The following is a 20,799-nucleotide window of genomic DNA, read 5'->3' on the forward strand; positions in this document are numbered from 1 at the left end:
TAGCTGAATGTTGAACTCAGAAAAGAACTGTAATCACAGAAACTTGAATAAAAAAATTTTTCTGTAATTTGTGTCCCTCCCCCATCCCACCTAAAATAAAAGTCATTGTTTAAAAATGTAATGGTTTTCATTCCCAGGTTGAACCCTTTTTTATTAATCTTGCCTTGTTTGATGTGAAGAACAACTGTAAGATTTCAGCTGACTTCCATGTAGACTTGAATCCCCCATCTGTCCGTGAAATGCTGTGGGGCCCTTCAAGCCAACCAGCGACTGATGGCACCCCAAGAGGTTCTTCACCTGAGTCTTTCATTCACGGAATTGCTGAATCTCAGTTACGCTACATAAAGCAGGTAAGGAATCTTTTAGCCTTGGTAGCACGTTCAGAATAAGAAACAGAAAGACCCTTGGGTTCTTGCATAGTTTCAGGCCAATATTTTAATGTTTTCATGGGCAGTCCATCTTTTGTAGGGTCTGTATATAGTTGTTTTTCTGGTGACTGAAGTTGGAGGGGATAAAAGCGAAAACGGCAGATATGCTAATAATACCCTAGTGAAGTGGGACGTGATGGGAATCTCAAAGGAAGTGTTTTGTGAGATGGAATGCAGATGACACAGACACACCCCTGGACTCATGCACATACTAAAGGCTGTTTTCTTTGAAGAAAAAGTTGACCCTAAAATAACCTTCCCTCTCCCATTCGCATTCCGAGTAGATAGCTTTAATGGAGCATAAACACTCCTTACACAAGGAGTTCTTATGTCACAGCCATCCTGTCTGATACAAAGAATCCCCTTTAGAAGGAGTGAACAGTTCCCTTGCATTTTGACCTCTTATCAGACCAGAGGCCTTAAGAGGTTAGGCAGAGCAGAACTGATAGTCTGCCTTCTAGACTTGCAACTGAAAGGAAATTAGAGTGTTGCAGAGAACTAAAGCAGGAAGAAGCAGAACAAAGCAGCTCACACTGTAAGGAGATTTGTTTTACCCCAAATAAAAATGTTATTCCTTCCATGTCCTGGCTATTGTAAATAGTGCTGCAATGAACTTTGGGTGCATGTGTCTTTTGAAAAGAAAGTGAGAGTTGCTCAGTTGTGTCCAACTCTTTACCACCCCATGGACTGTACACCCCATGGACTATACAGTCCATGGAATTCTCCAGGCCAGAATACTGGAGTGGGTAGCCTTTCCCTTCTCCAGGGGATCTTCCCATCCCAGGGATCGAACCCAGGTCTTCCACATTGCAGGTGGATTCTTTACCAGCTGAGCCATCAGGAAAGCACGTGTCTTTTAGTATTGTGGTTTTCTCAGGATACATGCCCTATTAGTGGGATTGCTGAGTCATATGGTAGTTGTATCCCTAGTATTTAAAGGAATGTCCATATTGTTCTCTGTAGTGGCTGTATCAATTTACATTCCCACCAACCATGTATATAATGCAATATTACTCAGCCATAAAAAGGAACGATTTTGAGTCAGTTGTAGTGAGGTGGGTGAACCTGGAGCCTGTTCTATAGAATGAAGTAAGTCAGAAAGAGAAAAACAAATATCATATATTAACACACACACATATATATATATGGAATCTAGAAAAATAGTACTGATGAACCCATTTGCAGGGAAGGAGTAGAGATGCAGATGTGGAGAGCAGACTTGTGGACACAGCAGGGGAAGGAGAGGGCGGGACGAATTGAGAAAGTGGCACTGCCATATATACACTATCATGTGGAGGACAGCCAGCTAGTGGGAAGCTGCTGTGTAACACAGGGAGCCCAGCCTGGCGCTCTGTGACGACCTATGGGAGTGGGGAGGGAGGCTCTAGAGGAAGGAGACATATATATATATGTAATTCTGGCTGATTTGCATTGTATAGCAGAAACCAAGACAACGTTGTAAAACAGTTATTCCCTGGTTTTTTTAAAAAAGTTACTTTTTTTCCTGATTATAAACATAAATACATTATTATGTAGAAAATTCAAAGAATACAAAAAGTACTAAAGAAGAAAATAAAAAATCACCACCCATAAATGATAACTATTAACATTTTGGCCAACATTTTTCTAAGTATCTCTGTTGTGTATATGTAAACACATATATATTATGTGTACTCTTACAAACTGTATTATACTCCTGCTGTTTTATACCTACTGTATTCATTGAACATCATGTTTATCATCCTATATCTCTCTGGATCAGTTACATTCTTATTAAAGAATGATATGGTGATTTAGCTTATTAGGATATTTCTAATTATGGCATATCATAAATAATGCTGCATTATTGCATCCTTGTAGCTCATTTGTATTATCTCCTTAGAATAAATTTTAAGCATTGGGTGTTTCGGTGTCAAAGATTATGCTCATTGATACAGATTGCCCAATAGTAGGGGACCTGACATGTGTTGTCACTCCCCTCTATGGGCTGTGGATCTGTGGTCGTTTTTCACCATGTTACCCCTCATTCCCTTGGGTTGTTACTTGACTGTGGTTGTCACATATATGAACATTCCACTCTGATGACCTGTGTTTCTAAAAGAGAGATTGAGCAAAACAGTATTATAAGTATTTGAGAACCTGCTTTTGAATTATATGTTGAAAATTTTCCACACAATTCCAAATAAGTCCTTGTAAGCCAATGATGTATTTGCTGCCTTACTTCATTGTGTTTAGTTGTCTGTTCAACACAAGAAGTTTGAATTGTAGTTTCAGATGTCATGCCATTTATAACCCAGGTTTGGAAGAAAATCAACATTTTTTTAATATCTCTTGTGTGCCAGAGTCTTCCACTGATGTCTCATGTAAACATGATTGTTGTGTAAAACATAATTATGACTGGTTTGCAAATCAGGGAGGCTAAGTAAGCTGCCTACTATGGCAAAGCCAGTAGTGGTGAAGGCGGGATTTGAACCTAGGTCTGTTTGAAAGACATCAGGCAACAAAATTAGGCAGAATGTAATTAAATGCTGATATGTATAACACATTGATCACTGAGGAAGGCTTTCTTATCTCTCCTTGCTATTCTTTGGAACTCTGCATTCAAATGGGTATATCTTTCCTTTTCTCCTTTGCTTTTCACTTCTCTTTTTTTCACAGCTATTTGTAAGGTCTCGTCAGACAACCATTTTTCCTTTTTGCATTTCTTTTTCATAGCGATGATCTTGATCACTGCCTCCTGTACAATGTCAGGAATCTCTGTCCATACTTCTTCAGGCACTCCACCTATCAGATCTAATCCCTTGAATCTATTTGTCATTTCCACTGTATAATCGTAAGGGATTTGATTTAGATCATAGCTGAATGGTCTAGTGGCTTTCCCTACTTTCTTCGATTTAAGTCTGAAATTGGCAATAAGTTCATGATCTGAGCCACAGTCCTCTCCCAGTCTTGTTTTTGCTGACTGTATAGAGCTTCTCCATCTTTGGCTGCAAAGAATATAATCAATTTGATTTTGGTATTGACCATCTGGTGATGTCCATGTGTAGAGTCTTCTCTTGTGTTGTTGGAGGAGGGTGTTTGCTATGACCAGTGCATTCTCTTGGCAGAACTCTATTAGCCTTTGCCCTGCTTCATTCTGTACTCCTAGGCCAAATTTTCCTGTTACTCCAGGTATTTCTTGACTTCCCATTTTTGCATTCCAGTCCCCTATAATGAAAAGGACATCATTTTGGGGTGTTAGTTCTAGAATGTCTTGTATGTCTTCATAGAACCGTTCAACTTCAACTTCTTCAGCATTACTGGTTGGGGCGTAGACTTGGATTACTGTGATATTGAATGGTTTGCCTTGGAAATGAACAGAGATCATTCTGTCATTTTTGAGATTGCATCCAAGTACTGCATTTCAGACTCTTTTCTTGGCTATAAGGGATACTCCATTTCTTCTAAGGGATTCTTGCCCACAGTAATAGATATAATGGTCATCTGAGTTAAATTCACCCATTCGAGTCCATTTTAGTTCTCTGATTCCTAAAATGTGAACATTCACTCTTTACCATCTCCTGTTTGATCACTTCCAATTTGCCTTGATTCATGGACCTAACATTCCAGGTTCCTATGCAATAGTGCTCTTTACAGCATCGGACTTTACTTCCATCACTAGTCACATCCACAACTGGGTGCTGTTTTTGCTTTGGCTCTGTCTCTTCATTCTTTCTGGAGTTATTTCTCCACTGATGTCCAGTAGCATATTGGGCACCTACTGACCTGGGGAGTTCATCTTTCAGTGTCCTATCTTTTTGCCTTTTCATACTGTTCTTGGGGTTTTCAAGGCAAGAATAACTGAAGTGGTTTGCCATTCCCTTCTCCAGTGGACCACCTTTTGTCAAAACTCTTCACCATCACCCGTCCATCTTGAGTGGCTCTACACAGCATAGCTCATAGTTTCATTGAGTTAAACAAGGCTGTGGTCCATGTGATCAGATTGGTTAGTTTTCTTTGATTGTGGTTTTCAGTCTGTCTGCTCTCTGATGGAGAAGGATAAGAGGCTCATGGAAGCTTCCTGATGGGAGAGACTGACTGAGGGGGAAATTGGATCTTGTTCTGATGGGTGGGCCTTCCTCAGTAAATCTTTAATCCAATTTTCTGTTGATGGATGGGGCTGTGTTCCCTCCCTGTTGTTTACCTAGGGCCAAACTATGGTGCAGGTATGAAGAGAATGGTGACCTCCTTCAAAAGATCCAATGCATGCTCTGCTGCACTCACTACCTCCAACCCTGCAGCAAGGCCATCGCTGACCCGCACCTCTGCCAGAATCTCCTGGACTCTCAGGGCAAGTCTGAGTCAGATAAATAAAGGACAGATGAATAAAGGACAGAAATGGTATGAACCTAACAGAAGCAGAAGATATTAAGAAGAGGTGGCAAGAATACACAAAAGAACTATACAAAAACGATCTTCAGGACCCAGATAATCATGACAGTGTGATCACTCACCTAGAGCAGACATCCTGGAATGTGAAGTCAAGTGGGCCTTAGGAAGCATCACTATGAACAAAGCTAGTGGAGGTGATGAAATTCCAGTTGAGCTAATTAAAATCCTAAAAGATGATGCTGTGAAAGTGCTGCACTCAATATTGCCAGCAAATTTGGAAAACTCAGCAGTGGCCACAAGACTGGAAAAGGTCAGTTTTCATTCTAACCACAAAGAAAGGCAATGACACAGAATGCTCAAACAACTGCACAGTTGCACTCATCTCACTTGCTAGTAAAGTAATGCTCAAAATTCTCCAAGCTGGGCTTCAACAGTACGTGAACTGTAAAATTCCAGATGTCCAAACTGGTTTTAGAAAAGGCAGAGGAACCAGAGATCAAATTGCTAATGTCTGTTGGATCATGGAAAGAGCAAGAGAGTTCCAGAAAAACATCTATTTCTGCTTTATTGACTATGGCAAAGCCTTTGACTGTGTGGATCACAATAAACTGTGGAAAATTCTGAAAGCGATGGGAATACCAGACCACCTGACCTGCCTCTTGAGAAATCTATATGCGGATCAGGAAGCAACAGTTAGAACTGGACATGGAACAACAGACTGGTTCCAGATAGAAAAAGGAGTACATCAAGGCTGTATATTGTCACCTTGCTTATTTAATTTATATGCAGAGTACATCATGAGAAATGCTGGACTGGATGAAGCACGGGCTGGAATCAAGATTGCCGGGAGAAATATCAATAATGCCAGATGTGCAGATGACACCACCCTTATGGCAGAAAGTGAAGAACTACTAAAGAGTCTCTTGATGAAAGTGAAAGAGGAGAGTGAAAAAGTTGGCTTAAAAGTCAACATTCGGAAAACTAAGATCATGGCATCTGGTCTCATCACTTCATGGGAAATAGATGGGGAAACAGTGGTAACAGTGTCAGACTTTATTTTGGGGGGCTCCGAAATCACTCCAGATGGTGACTGCAGCCATATAATTAAAAGACGCTTGCACCTTAGAAGAAAAGTTATGACCAACCTAGGCAGCATATTAAAAAGCAGAGACATCACTTTGCCAACAAAATCTGTCTAGTCAAGGCTATGATTTTTCCAGTAGACATCTGTGGATGTGAGAGTTGGACTATAAAGAAAACCGAGGGCCGAAGAATTGATGCTTTCGAACTGTGGTGTTGGAGAAGACTCTTGAGAGTCCCTTGGACTGCAAGGAGATCCAACCAGTCCATCCTTAAGGAAATCAGTCCTGAGTATTCATTGGAAGGACTGATGCTGAAACTGAAACTCCAATACTTTGGCTACCTGATGTGAAGAACTGACTCATTTGAAAAGACCCTGATGCTGGGAAAGATTGAGGGCAGGAGGATGAGATGGTTGGATGGTAGCACCGACTCAACGGACATGAGTAAAGTTTGAGTAAACTCCAGGAGTTGGTGATGGACAGGGAGGCTTGGCGTGCTGCAGTTCATGAGGTCGCAAAGGGCTAGACATGACTGAGCAACTGAACTGAACTGATGTATAACACAATGGGAGTGGAGGGGTTTGAAATGTGAGGAAGCTTCAGGGGTTGAAAGTTGACTTAGAAGATGGCACAGAAGTTGTGGGACCTCAGGGTGGTTTCAAAGGAGTAGATGAGAGCTGCAGAGGTGAGAATGAATGGAAGTAGCCTCAAATGGCTTGATCATTTTGCACTCTTTTCCCAGATCCAGTAAAGATATCAGGAAGTGGTCATTTACTTCAAATAGTTGAACATTTCCTTTTGAAGAAGTCTTTTTCTTCAACTTCTTCCATTTAGGACTAGGATGCAGTACTGTATAGGGAAAGACAATATTAGCAGATCTGAACAATAATCTGAGCTCACTGATTTTTTTTTCCAGCAATATTTTTTTTCAGTCTTCCTCTAGTTACTTTATCCGTATGAAGTCATTTATTTTTTCTCAATATTTATTTATTTAGCTGTGCCAGGTCTTAGCATGTGGGATGTGGGATCTTTAGTTGTAGAAGTTGAACCTGGGCCCCCTTCATTGGGAGTGTGGGGTCTTAGCCACTGGACCACCAGGGAAGTCCTTGTATGAAGTCATTTTATTCTTACCACACCCTAGTAAAGTAGATAGGTCCTATTCCTATCCCCATTTTACAGATGAGGAAACTGAGGCACGGAGCAACCAGGTGACTTATTCAAGGTCCCAGAGCTACTGTGGGGAGGAACAGGACCTGAATCTGGCTCTAACAGGCCCCAGAGTGCAGCTTCCCCCTTCCCGCCCCTCCCCTCCTGCTGTTCTGCTTCCCTGTCACCCTAGAGAGGGACATGGCCCTTCCCTGGCACTTGTGGAAAGTGTGAAGACCCCACCCCTACAGCAAGTCTGTTCAAGCGGCAGCAGGATCTATAGGAAGAGGCCACCCACTCCCAGGGCTTTGTGGATGGTGGCGCTTGGGGGCTATTCTAGGCTCTCCCCATCTGCTCCTTGGAGAGTCTTTCTCTGTAGTGGCTTCCTGAGGAGCAACAGGTGACCACAGGAAAAGGAAGAAGCTGAGCCCATCGAGTAGTCTTACCTTCCTGACACCAAACAGCTACTGTGACCAATCACTTCACTTTCAGCTGCCTGACAGTTCCTTCCCAAGTGCCCTGACAGAGCTCGGTGCCCTGGGTCCCTCAAGATGACCTAGAGTGGGGTTGTGGGGGAGGTGCTGACTCTTGGGAGTCTGTTTGTGTGCTCCCCATTGGGGGTCAGCAGGTGTGGAGCTAGTGAAAAAGGGCACTGCTATCACATGCCCTGCCACATCCTGGGGGGCTAAGCACTGGGAACTGGAGTGGGGACACCTGGCCCGTTCCTTGGAGGGAGGGGCGAGTGATGTGGGTGACAGTCACCCTGAAGAGAGCCAGGCAGTGCCATGCCTCCTTGGTGGGAAAGGAGGGCCTTGTCCTGAAGAGCCAGACTCCCAGGCCACCTGGGATTCCAGGGTGTTCTCTAGCTATCCTGCTGTGTTCTGAGGAGTGGGGAAGAGTTGGAAGCTAAGGGGCAAAAGCCAGAGCTGCCTCAGAGAGTGTCCCCCTACCTTGGAATCCTGGTTAGTTCAACAATGAGCATCTCTGTGCTTCAGCATTCTCCTGTGTCTAAGGTCCCCCATCCCAGAAAGCACTCGGCCCTGTGCCAACCGGCCAAATTTGCTCAGTACAGTGGGGCTGCTAGTGAGAGCAGTAGTCACGGGGATCATACAGTCAAAGCGGCTTCCTCTGATCAAATTGTCAAATCCTTTGACACAGTCATGTTCGTTTCTGGCATCAGTGTTGGGAAATGGCTGGAGTACTGGGCACAGAAGGTGCTCAGTGAATGTTAGTTGCGGCAGTCAGCAGCGTTGCTCTTCTCATCCAGCTTTATCAGGTGAGACAATGGGAGCCTGTGTTGATAGGCTGAGCAGCTCTGTAGCCTGGGCTGTATTGTCTGGAAGCCCTGACTGCAATCGTCACCCACTTACTCACTGCACGAACCTTCCTATGCCTCAGTTTCTTAATCTGTAAGAAGTGTGTATCGTAGTGCCTGTATTTGAGGGTTTTGATGAAGATGAGAAAAAAAGTGAAAAATGTTAGTGGCTCAATCATGTCAAATTCTTTGTGACCCCATGGACTATAGCTTGCCAGGCTCCTCTGTCCATGGAATTTCCCCAAGCAAGAATACTGGAGTGGCTTGCCATTCCCTTCTCCAGGGGATCTTCCCAAAGACTAAGGGAGAGGGTGCACAAAAGCTGTCTAGCACAGTTATGTGACAATCAGAAGCCTGAGATTGTGCTCAAAAGCACTGTTCAGCATACTTTCTGTGGGTTGCTCCAGCACTCTGCCAGCTGCATCTCATAGCCCAGGCAGCATGCTGCTGGCAGAACCAAAAATCGGGTTATGTGACCTTGAGATGTTGGTTACTCTGGTAACCACTTACCTAATGTGCATTACTTCATTGAATCCACTCAAGATTACAAAATAGCTATTCCTCTTGTCATAGCCCATTTCATAGATGGGAAATCTGAGCTATACAGAGGATGTGACTTTATCTAAACCCATAAATAGTGGGGCCAGAATATGAACCCAGGAAATTTGATTCCTCGGACAACTTTTAACCACTTTCTTCCATCCTTGCTGCTTGGGAGTCCGAAGGTGAATCAGCCATAATCCAGGACCCTTAGACGCCATTTGGATTTGGGGGGGATTACTTAGTGTCCTCTACTCAGTTTTCTCTTCTTTCCTGTCTACCTCAGAGAGTTCTGTCTGCAACAGATGAGCTCATGGGTCTGAAATGCTTTGAAAACTGGAGCACACTATCTTAACACAGTTGGTAATATACCAAGCAGACAAAATAAAACTTGGTAGAGTCTTAACAATGGATTTTTCCATTCGAATTCACTTATGTGATGTTCCTTTAAGCAACGGACATCACCACCTAATGGGCTATTTGGAATATATTATATTTGGAAAGGGCTAAGCTGGACACAAGATGGTATAGTTGCTCCCCATGGAACTTGGTAGCATCTACATTAGTCCCTGAAACAAAGTGTTTTGGGACAAAAGGAGTTTTTGGAGCACCAGAGCTCTGCTGCTGCAGCAAAGGAGTGTTTTCTATAGGATGATTTAGTTTTTATTCTATGAAGAACGGTGAAATATTTTCATCCTTCTTGGCTACCTTTAGTACTAGTTAAGGGTGAGTGGATTGCACTGGAGTTACAGGCAGCTACCTTTAAAAATGCATGAACTGTCCCACTTCAGAAATGCATGCTATTTTAGCACGTGCTACTTTAAGCCAAACAATACACATTGTATTGATTAGGCCTAAGGATGCACCTTGCATACACCGTCAAACACAAGAGGCTAAGCAGTCAGGGTGACACCTACACTTTGGGGACTAATAGATGTGAGACTGGTGACAAAATTGAAAATCTATATTGAAAGGAACATCAATCAGGACCTTTGAAAACTGTATGAATGGAAATACTATCTCTTACTAGGGCCCTGGACATGATCCTATGTTGAATATCAATATTCTGTGCCAAACACACCGCTAGGAATCACTAACCAAGCAACTGTATGCATGAGGTTACATTAAAGAAAAATCTAACGGAAGGAATTTTTTTCCAGGGAATTTTCTCAGTGACGAATCCACATCCTGAAATTTTCCTGGTTGCGAGAATTGAAAAGGTTCTCCAAGGAAACATCACACACTGTGCGGAACCCTACATCAAAAATTCTGACCCGGCAAAGGTATTTATAAAGATCATTTGTGAGCATTTCAGCCAAATGCAAAATTTGCCTTTTATTGATACTTTAAATGATACTGTCAATGATGCCTCTAAAAAGAAAGACAATAACAACAACAACAACAAAAAAAACCAACATTCTTTTAGCATGCAGTATATTCTGAAAATATTGTGTGCTCTGTGAGTATGCATGTTTCAGTTTGAAAATGACTTTTTTTTTCCCCTTTTCACATGGCAATCTGATTTTTGCTTGTTTATCAAAATCAGAGCTAAAGGCTTTTAGGCAACATATGTTCATTGACACTGTATCCTTGGAAATAGCTGCTCTTTCTTTATTCCCAGCCCTGCATATAGCCAAAGATGTCAGAGCAACGAGGGTAAAAATGACCCAAGTCCTGCAGTTTCCAAATGCCAGACTGTACTCAAATTTACTCCTGTCTCTGATGAAATGAAAAAAGAAAGACAAGATAGTGAGCCATTCATGAAGCTTCAGGGTATTCAATTTGAAGGAGTTTATTCTAAGGTTTTTGCACTTCCTACTTTTTAAACATCACACCTGTCTGTCTTTTCTATAATGTTGGTGTGTGAAGTGGCAGGGATTGTAGGAAGATTGCCTAGAGGAGGGCATGGCAACCCACTCCAGTATTTTTGCCTGGAAAATCCCCATGGACAGAGGAGCCTGGTGGGTTACAGTCCATGGGGTCACAAAGAATCAGACACAATCTTTAAATGGCAACCTTAAAAGTCAGCGACCCAGATAATTCTCCAAATTTCTGGATCATGAATTCTGAACTTTTGGAAATTATTGATCTAACCCTCTCTCATTTTATAAATGAGAAAAGTCAGGCCCAAAGACAGAAAGCATTCATGGCATGGTTCATTAGCAGCAGTCCAGCTTCTGAGTATTTATGAGTCAGCCTGTTGTATGTAGCCTTTAGTTGTGGATCAAAATAGTGTTATTAAGTGGGAGATGCTGAGGAGACGAATGACTAATTTGTGTGGAGAGGGGAAGTCTCAACAATATAGATAAAAGCCTTCATCATTCTGTATCCCTAGGGATAGCATAGAGGCAGCATTTCACAGCCTGTTTAGACTCTATAGGCAGTTTATCTCCTTTGTCATCTCCCAGTGCCTGTGCAAACAGCAGCTCCTGCCCACGCTAAACTAATTGCATTGATTCTTGATCATTTGGCTTTTATCTTGGGAGTAAAAAGGTCAGCAGTACCCAGAACCAACTTCACCCAAGAGTGAAACTATATGCCTGCTTATGTGTGAAAGGAAATAGACATTAAAACTGCTTAATTTTTTCCCAGTAGCAGTCTTCAGTACAAAACATGCCCTGTATCTATTTTGTTTGTCTTCTGATATCTTGATGAGGGCTCTGTTGATGAGAAAATCCAAAACCTTAGGAAATACTTTATCTTGAAAAGTGGGTGGCTGATGTGTGTTATGTTTTATTTATAACTATTTCTGTATCTTGTTTTCCTAGTTTTTGATGTTTTATATCAGTAAGTTGGGGAAATTATTTTTTCTGGTTGAATCTCTGATAGTTTGGACAAATCTGAGCCTATCTTTTTATTTCTAACCTTAGACGGCCCAGAAAGTGCACAGGACAGCTAAGCAAGTGTGTAGCCGCCTTGGACAATACAGAATGCCCTTTGCTTGGGCTGCCAGGTTTGTAAAAAATATATTTCTGACCCATCTATTCATGCTCCTGTGTGAAGTTGAGGGCTATTGTCCTTGCTGGCAGCATTCAGAACTCTGTTTCTGACAAACCAGTTATATATTGGGATGCTTCGGATGTGTCTCAGTCCATTCAGGCTGCCATAACAAGTTAGACTGGGTGGTTTAAACAACAGACGTTCATTTCTGACAATTTCTGAGGTTAGAAACTTGAGATCAGAGTGCATGGTTGGGTTCTGGTGAGGACTCTTTTCCAGGTTTTAGACAACCAGTTTCTCCCTGTTGTCTCACATAGTGAAATGAGAGCAGGCTATCTCTCTGGCCTCTTATAAGGACACTAATCCTATTCATAAGGGCTACATCCTCATGACTGAATCACCTCTCAAAGGCCATACAAATACCATCACCTTGGGGATTAGATCTCAACATATGAATTTGGGGGTGTAGGGGCAGCAGAGTGACACAAACATTCAGTCTATAGCAGGATGTAAATATTCTTTCTTTTAGAATTTGCTGTGCCTCAAAGACCCTTTCATTTTTTCAAATGTCTTGCTTCAGGGAAATTTTCTTTGGCTTGGGTTACTGATCTGACTGACACCACTTAATTTTATTGCACTTTGAAACAGAGCTTATTTGCTAAAGTGATGGAATTTTTTTCCAGCAAACCAGAAATTGCAGTGAATTATGTACAATGTGCCCACTATTTTAGAGTTGGCTGGGTTTATGCTTTGAAAAGCCATCATAGAGTAATTCTGAAAAACATACTAAAAACTAGAAGGCAAAAAATGTAGTTGCTCAGTGCAAGTGTGTAATTACTTAGTAGATTTTCTTGCTTTCTGATGACAAATTTGGCAACTTCTTCAGGGGTAGTATATTGGGAAGTGTGTTAATTGTACCACATATCTGATGGTGGTTTACATGATTTTTCTCTAAATCTTGCCTGTCTACCTACAGTGATGACTGAAACTATATTCCTCGCTTATACGCCCTTTGAAGTACAAGTTCACTGACTTGTTTATGGTACAGCCTGTACAGCTCACTGGAACTTCTGGGGAAAGGGCACTATGTTCTGAATAATTCAACGAGTTATGTTCAGTGGGTGCTGGGGAGTACCATAAGGGTAGGAGATTTAAGTTCAGTAACTGTTCTATCACTATAATCATTTCACTTGGGAGAGGGTCTCAAAATGTGTTATATGTTGGTAGATGAAAAGGCACCTTGTCCTTATTTTGCCAACTAGTAAGAAATGCTAGCCAAGGATAGGTCAAGGGCAAAGAGTAGTGGAAGGTGGTATACTTAGCTGTTCCAGAAGGTGAAACATACTTAGTGATGCTCCAGTGGCTGCTGCTGTTACTATTGGTCAGAAAGTTTGTTCAGGTTTTAAAAACCAGAATGAACTTTTTGGCCAGTCCAATATTTACAGTAATTAAGTGCTAACTGTACAAGGTGGGCTTCCCAGGTGGTGCTATTGGTAAAGAACCTACATGCCAATGCAGGAGTCGTAAGAGACACAGGTTCAATCCCTGAGTTGGGAAGATCCCCTGGAGGAGGAAATGGCAACCCATTCCAGTTTTCTTGCCTGGAGAATCTCACGGACAGAGGAGCCTGGTGGGCTGCAGTCCATAGGGTTTCAAAGAGTCAGACACGACTGAAGAGGCTTAACACACAGGCACGTACAAGGTAGAGGTCTACGTGCTTAATGTATATTTCTTTTAGAGGTAGGTACTGTTCTCCCCCATCTTGGAGATGAGGAATTTGAGTCACAGAAATGAAAAAATAAATCCTTGCCTAAGTTCACATGGCATGTGTGTAAGCAGGTCTTAGAACTAACAGGACCTGAATTCAGAGCCCACTGTAGACAGCCATGGCACATGCTCTCCACCCCTTTTTAGGCCACATCAGTAACTGCTTGATGCTAATGTGCTTGTAGAAAAATAAATTATAAAATCTTCAAAGTTAGAAGCTTTAATCCCTAGTTCTGATGTGGAATTATGCTGTTTTTTTTTTCCCTTCTTAAATTATTTTGGTTGTTAGCAGCGACAGGAACTGACTCTAAAGGCTTGGCTGGGATATTTAAAAGCTGTGTGATAAACCCCTGTTTACTGAAAATAAAGGAGGTATGCTTAGAAGTAGGACTGATAGTTAGTGCCTTTAACCACATTTTTCAGAGGCTCTGCCAGGGGAGATTGTGCTTTTGGCCATAGTTGCTTCCAGTGCGTTGGGTGCTTGTATATTACTTCCTGTTCTGGCAGTAAAATAGCTACTTTGAAAATGAAAGAAGAAGGAGGAGGGAATAATTCTAATTCATATTAGAAATTTTATAGATATATTATAAACTCGATATAAGTTGATCTTAAAGATCTAATTCAATTTTTATCAACTTCACTGAGATATAATTTATCTTTGATTAAAATTCATATTTATATGTCCAGCTTGATAAATTTTCACAGATGTATGTAGTCATATAACTACCACCCCAACCAAGATCTAGAGCATTTCTATCACTCCAAGAGAGTTCCTCACATCCCTGTCCAATCAGCCATCCACTCCCAGCCAGGCAACCACTGACCTTAGCTGACTTTTACCTGTTCTGGACTTCATATCAACGGAATCATGCAGTATGTAACCTTGCCTATGGTTTCTTGTTCTCAGTCTGTTTTTGTATTTTATCCATAATGTTGTATCAGTTGTTCACTGAGTAGTATTCCATTGTAAGAATATACCACGATTTGTTTATCCATTCATTTGTTGATGAATATCTGGGTGGTTGCCAGTTTGGGGCTATAACAAATAAATCTGCTGTGAACATTCAAGTACCATGTGGAAATATGCCTAGGAGTTGAATCGCAGGATCAGAGGGTAGGTGTATGCTTAACTTCATGAGAAACTGCCAAATTATTTTCCAAAAGAGTTTCACCATTTTATGTTCCCATCACCACTATTTGATCTTAATTTATCCATACTTTCGAGTTAAAAAAAACCCTCTGTTGCTCTTTTAGGCCCATTTTCAAAGATATTCAAGGCTCTCTGGACCTGGATGGGAGATTTTCTCCTTTGTATAAACAAGATAGTAGCAAGCTTTCCAATGAAGACATTCTCAAGTTGCTCTCGGAATACAAGAAGTAAGTGTTTTAGAGTTACTGCAGTAAATCAATATCATAGATGAATTATAATTTCTTTGAATGATGAATGTGAGTCATATGTGGGAAAAATCAAATGTTGGAGCATTTGGATTTGGAAGCATTTGGAAGTTTGAATAAACGGTAACCAGTGCACTTAGTAATCATATTTTTTGAATATAAAATATTCTTATTTTACATCTAGGCCAGAGAAGACCAAATTGCAGATTATTCCTGGGCAGCTAAACATCACAGTAGAATGTGTTCCTGTGGATTTTTCAAGTAAGAACTTACATATTGCAAATAAACCTAAAAGGCTACATTTGAATCTCAGGGTTTTAATTTTTTTAATGTTTATTTATTTCACGGTGCCAGGTCTTAGTTGCGGCACGTGACCTCTTAGTTGTGGCATGTGGGATCTAGTTCCCTGACTAGTGATTGAACCTGGGCCCCCTGCTTTGAGAGCACTGAACTACCACCAGGGAAGTCCCTGAAGCGCAGGTGTTTTATCTTCCTAACATTTTTCTTAAGATTTAAATGGTGTATTTGTTTCCTAGGGCTGCTGTAAGAAAGTATTACAAACAGGGTGGTTTAAAACAACAAATTTACTCTCTTGCGGTTCTAGAGGCTGGGAGTCAAACTCAAGGCGCTGGCATGGCCACACTCCCTCTCAGGGCACTGAGGAAGAACGTCTTCTCCTAGCTTCTAGAAGCTGGTGGCTAGCCTGGGCGTCCTTCGGCTTATAGATGCATCCTTCTGGTCCCTGCCTCTGTCCTCATGGTCTTCTACTAAGAGCACCAGTCATTGGATTTAAGGCCCGCCTTAATCTATTATATGGGCTTCCCTGGAGGCTCAGACGGTAAAGTGTCTGCCTCCAATGCGGGAGACCCGTGTTCAATCCCTGGATCGGGAAGAGCTCCTGGAGAAGGAAGTGGCAACCCACCCCAGTATCCTTGCCTGGAAAATCCCATGGACAGAGAAGCCTGGTAGGCTATAGTCCATGGGGTCGCAAAGAGTCAGACACGACTGAGCGACTTCACTTTAATCTATTATGATCTCATCTTAACTAATTACATCTGCTAAGGCCCTATTTCCAAATAAGGTCACATTCTGAGTTTCCAGTGGACATGAATTTTGGTGGGACACTATTCAACCCAGGATACATGGTGAATAGTTAGAGATTAGGAAGTAAATTAAGTTGATTTTTATCAGATGCTGTTTCATGTATAATATATGATGTGAGTGTGTTTCAGTCAGTTTCTGCTCCTTTTGCCTTGGCTGAATTTCATCAGTGAAGGGATCCAAAAGGAGAATTTCATTTCTTGTTTAAAGACAAGAATCTATGATCCCAGGAGAAAAATGGACAGAAGACAGAAAAGACAATTTGCAGGAAATAAAATGACTGGTAAATAATTGGAAAACATCTAGTCTCAGTAATTATGCCAGTAACACAAATGCAAATATTTCAGCATTGTGGGGTTTTTGTTCATCTATCAAATTTGCAAAAAATAAATTGTAACTCTCTAATGCTGGCTTAGTTTTGGCCAGGCACTGTCACCCATCTCAAGTAGGAGTACAGTTTGGCAAGAGACATCCATGAATGTCTGTAACTAAGGCATTCTAATTCTGACATTCTATCTATCCATTTATTCACCAAATAAACATTTGTTGAGTAGACTTTATTGAATACTTACTAGGTGCTTTGAAAGTATGGAGATTACAGTCTAGAAAGAGTGACAGGTATTTAAACAAGAAAGCAAATGAATAATTTCTGTCTCTGATTGGGTGGGCCACTTTCAAAAAGGGTGGCTAAGGAAGGCTCACCATGTGGCCCAGTCAGCATGAAATGGTTCGGACTGTACATTCTACTCTGAGGGTGTCACATGTAAAGATCTTGAGGTACAGCTAGCTTGGTTTATATGGACACAAAGGGAACCAATGAGGCGCTAGTCTAGTGTGTGATGTGAACACAGGAGATAAGAAATGAAGTAGGAGAAGTAGGAAGAATCACATCATGAAGAACATTGTGAAAACCATGGTAACGCCTTAAAAAACTGAATTTCATCCCAAGTACAATGAGAAGTCACAAAAGGATTGTAAGTAGGAGAGTGGCAATTGGCATGTTAAAACATCTAAGAGTTCAATGGATTATTTTTTCCTAAAGAAATAACTTGAAGTGTAGACAGGAGTTTACACGTAAAGATATTTTTTGCAGTGTTGTCTATATTACAGAGGGGATTGAAAGCAACCAAAGAGTACAACACTGTCAGTGTGGTTCAGTCATGCTTCAGTTCATGTGTGGTTCAGTTCAGTTAGGGATCCTGATACCATGAAACTTTTATGCAGCTCTGCAAAATGATGTTTACAAAGAGCTCATGAAATAAGATATCAGATAAAATACCAACAACTAGGATAAAGTTCTCTATGCAGTGAGATTTTTGTGTTTCTTAGATGAGACATACATAGGAAGAAGACTATAAGAAAATATGCCAAAATATTAGCAGTAGTTAACTCTGGGTAGTGAAATGATCACTTTTATCTGTGGACCTTTATTCTGTTCTTCCAGATATTCTATTGTAAGTATCGCTATCATAGAAAACAAAACCCAATGAAAAATATTATGTCCTCAGATCTGACTCTCCTGCATATTTCTTCTCCATCAATATCACTCTTCAGCAAGGACCAGCAGTCTTAGAGCCCCTTTAAGTGTATGAATAACCTTTACTGCAAGTGGCTACCTCAATAACATGTGCTGCCATACTTCTCTAAGGTTTTGTGTTTTCCACATTTGGGAGGATGGAATTTATTATTGGTAACACATCAGAAGATCTGTAGTTTCAGAAGGCTGCCATTATTCCTTAAGTGAAAATTTGCACCTGTACCAAGTTAACTTTTTAAGAGGGACTAGCCATGAGCTAATTGGCATAAATTTACTGTTACTTCCCTGATACCAATAAAAAATTGCAGTGAAAAGCTAAATTGCAGTCGCAGGAGGAAAAATGTAATGGATTTCTTTGCAGAGTTTAAATTTGTCAAAATTATGATGTGTTATATTTGGAAAATCACTCTACGTTGAGAACGAAATAGCAATCCGCATCTGGTTTGAAGGGTTTCACTAAAATCAGCATCAGGCTACTTACTCCTACTTGTTCTTCTGGGTTCTTAAAGTGGCTGTATGAGTTTTTGTCAATCACTAAGAATTCTGTTTGTTAAACCGCTCTTTGAGAACACAATCCAGGTATATATATATATATTTTATAAATGCAGGAATGTGTTAACAATTGTTGCATCTTTGCCTGTTTATTTTTTCTGCTGTAGATTGTATTACTTCTTCATATGTGCCTCTGAAGCCCTTTGAAAAGAATTGTCAAAATATTACTGTGGAAGTTGAAGAGTTTGTTCCAGAAATGACAAAATATTGTTACCCATTTACCATTTACAAAAACCATCTATATGTATATCCCTTGCAATTAAAATACGATAGCCAAAAAACATTTGCCAAGGTAAACGGGGTAAACTATACATTTTGGGGTGTTACACTTGTTTATAATCTTCTCATTTTGTGACTCATTTTGAATGATGAATCATTTTTAGGCAAGGAACATTGCGGTCTGTGTGGAATTCCGGGATTCGGATGAAAGTAACGCTAGCGCTCTAAAGGTTTGTTTGTGATATTGATAAGCATGCATTTTTCATAGAGACAGACGTTTTGGTACTAGGTAGTTTCATATGCTAAGTTTCATGTGCTTAAATGTCAAGAAAATGTAGTAAAGTGACAAATGTAAGATTGCCTTTTCTACTCTTAAACATTACCGGTAAGATTGAGTTAAATATTAAGAAATGACACAATGTGTTAGGAACGTATATATAGCTTTAAAAAAGGGTAAGCTGCATATGCCAGAATTTTTGCCTTTGCTCCACTTGGATTTTGCCTTGCTTCAATGCCCAATCACAAGGTCATTTTCTTCTGACAGCTTATAGTGGTACCATCAGGGGAGTTTAACTCCTTTCTCCTTGAAACCTGAACAGGCTTCAAGCTGACAGTAGCACAGCATGACTGCTTTGATCTGAGATATGACTTCGAGTCTGTGGCTGGCCAAATGGTGCCTCCAAACTTGAATGAATGATCTAGGAAAAGCATCTCAGTATCTGATATTGTGATCCTTAAAATACCTGTCAGTTCACGGTGCCCTTACAGTTTCACTCTTTATAGCCACCTTTTACTTTTGGCTCTTTAGCCCAGGAATCAGAGGCCTGAGAGAGAAGTCTGAACATCTAGCCATCACAAAGTGTTTATCTGGCTCCCTACGTCTCTAGCGTGAGCCTAAATCAGACAGATGGATAGCGAGTCTTCCTCTTAAACCACCTAGGAAAAGAGGCTGGAATATCCCCAATTAAGTCATTTGATGTTTAATAGCTCTTATCTTTGAGAAGAGATTTTTTTCACAGAGAAACCTAAGTTAATTTAAGGATTAGCTGGCTAAAATGAGGTGTAGGTTCTCTGATTCTTCTTCAGTGGAGCTGAGAATAGCTTTTTTTCATCCCCGTGAACTATCCTTTTGTATAATCAAAGACTCTTAGGTTACCTCTCTGCAGTTCCTGCAAATTGCCTTCATAACCATATTTCAGGAGAGTAGGCGAGTGTCAGTTTCATTTCTTAGCTGGCCTGGAGGCTGGCTCTGAAGTACCCGAGTGAGGCCATTAGGAGCCTGACTCATTGACTCCATATTCATCCTTGAACGTATTAAGCCTATGGAAGTGAAAAACTCACACTAGAAATGAAACTGGATCTTTCCACGGAACCCGAGAAAGCCTTCCATTCATTTTACTGGTGTAGCAGCAAGCTGGTGACTCTGAAAGTGTGGCTCATAAAGTGAGAAAACAGTAAGCCCATCTGTGGCCTAATGGCCATTCATTTTCTAATTCCTTGAGGCTAGGAATGGTTCTGCTGTTGGTTCTGTTAAAACTCCTTACCTGGCCCACGCACAATGAGCATTCAGCACATGTTGCTAACCGACCAAGGAGGAGCTTCTCATATTAATAAGTGCAAATAGCATGAGAGAAGTAAGCTTGCCAGGCCTGGCTGGAGAGTGTTTCCCTTCCAACTGATTAGAAGTGTTCAGCCATTTCCTGTCAGCTAGGTTGAAATTGTATTTCTTTGGTGGCAGGAAATTCAGCAGCATCCATGGAGCCAAGTTAGGCGATGTCTGGGGGTGTCTGGAGTGACTGGAAATGATTTGGAATTTACAGGCTCATGGTGAGAGCTGGGTGGGCTTGGCCATAACCCTGTGCTCACAGATGCCCATAACTGTATGTGGTTCCTGGTGGGCTGCCGTCTATGGGGTCGCATAGAGTCAGACACGACTGAAGCGACTTAGCAGCAGCAGCATCCTGTTTAAGGAGCAGCATGGAGAGTGGTGACTCTGTTTCCTTCTTTTGCAGTGTATCTATGGAAAACCTGCAGGGTCTGTCTTTACCACAAACGCTTATGCTGTTGTTTCGCATCACAACCAAAATCCAGAGTTCTATGATGAGGTAAAATACGTTATTTTCTTATTGAGAAAACGCTGCGGTGGTTGTTTCTTTTCTGTTTGAATCATTTCCAATCTTGCATCTGCACCTTCAATCCCTAAATGGTTAGTCACATGAAAATAGAAAATGTCACATCAGAACGAAGGGCCACTGCCTGCTTGGTGCCCTTTGGTGACAGTGGAGGCAGGGCCCACAAATGGAAGGGGCTCTGATGTGAGATAACGTAGGAAACAGACAGCAGACTGGAACAGGACTTCTAGCCCACACTTGGACATCAGCTGGCTCCGTGACCTTGAGCAAGTTA

The 20,799-nt window shown here is 41.2% G+C and overlaps 1 protein-coding gene across 5 annotated transcripts in view; it reads left to right on the forward strand.

The window, feature by feature from the left end:
- The window catches only part of DOCK11 (dedicator of cytokinesis 11), a 212,984-nt gene that overhangs the window by 81,774 nt on the left and 110,411 nt on the right, over nt 1-20,799 (forward strand). For all 5 annotated transcript variants that reach the window (XR_001917616.1, XM_018044192.1, XM_018044191.1 and 2 more), the window contains exons 12-19: nt 138-350; nt 10,043-10,165; nt 11,753-11,835; nt 14,844-14,966; nt 15,169-15,245; nt 18,282-18,466; nt 18,558-18,623; nt 20,406-20,498. Coding sequence is in view for 4 of the 5 variants with exons in the window: in XM_018044192.1 (XP_017899681.1) it covers nt 138-350; nt 10,043-10,165; nt 11,753-11,835; nt 14,844-14,966; nt 15,169-15,245; nt 18,282-18,466; nt 18,558-18,623; nt 20,406-20,498 (963 nt within the window). In the remaining variant the exon portion in view is untranslated. The remainder of the gene's footprint in view (nt 1-137; nt 351-10,042; nt 10,166-11,752; nt 11,836-14,843; nt 14,967-15,168; nt 15,246-18,281; nt 18,467-18,557; nt 18,624-20,405; nt 20,499-20,799) is intronic.

Source organism: Capra hircus (genome assembly GCF_001704415.2).
Source record: "Capra hircus breed San Clemente chromosome X unlocalized genomic scaffold, ASM170441v1, whole genome shotgun sequence".
Classification (NCBI taxonomy): Eukaryota; Metazoa; Chordata; class Mammalia; order Artiodactyla; family Bovidae; genus Capra; species Capra hircus.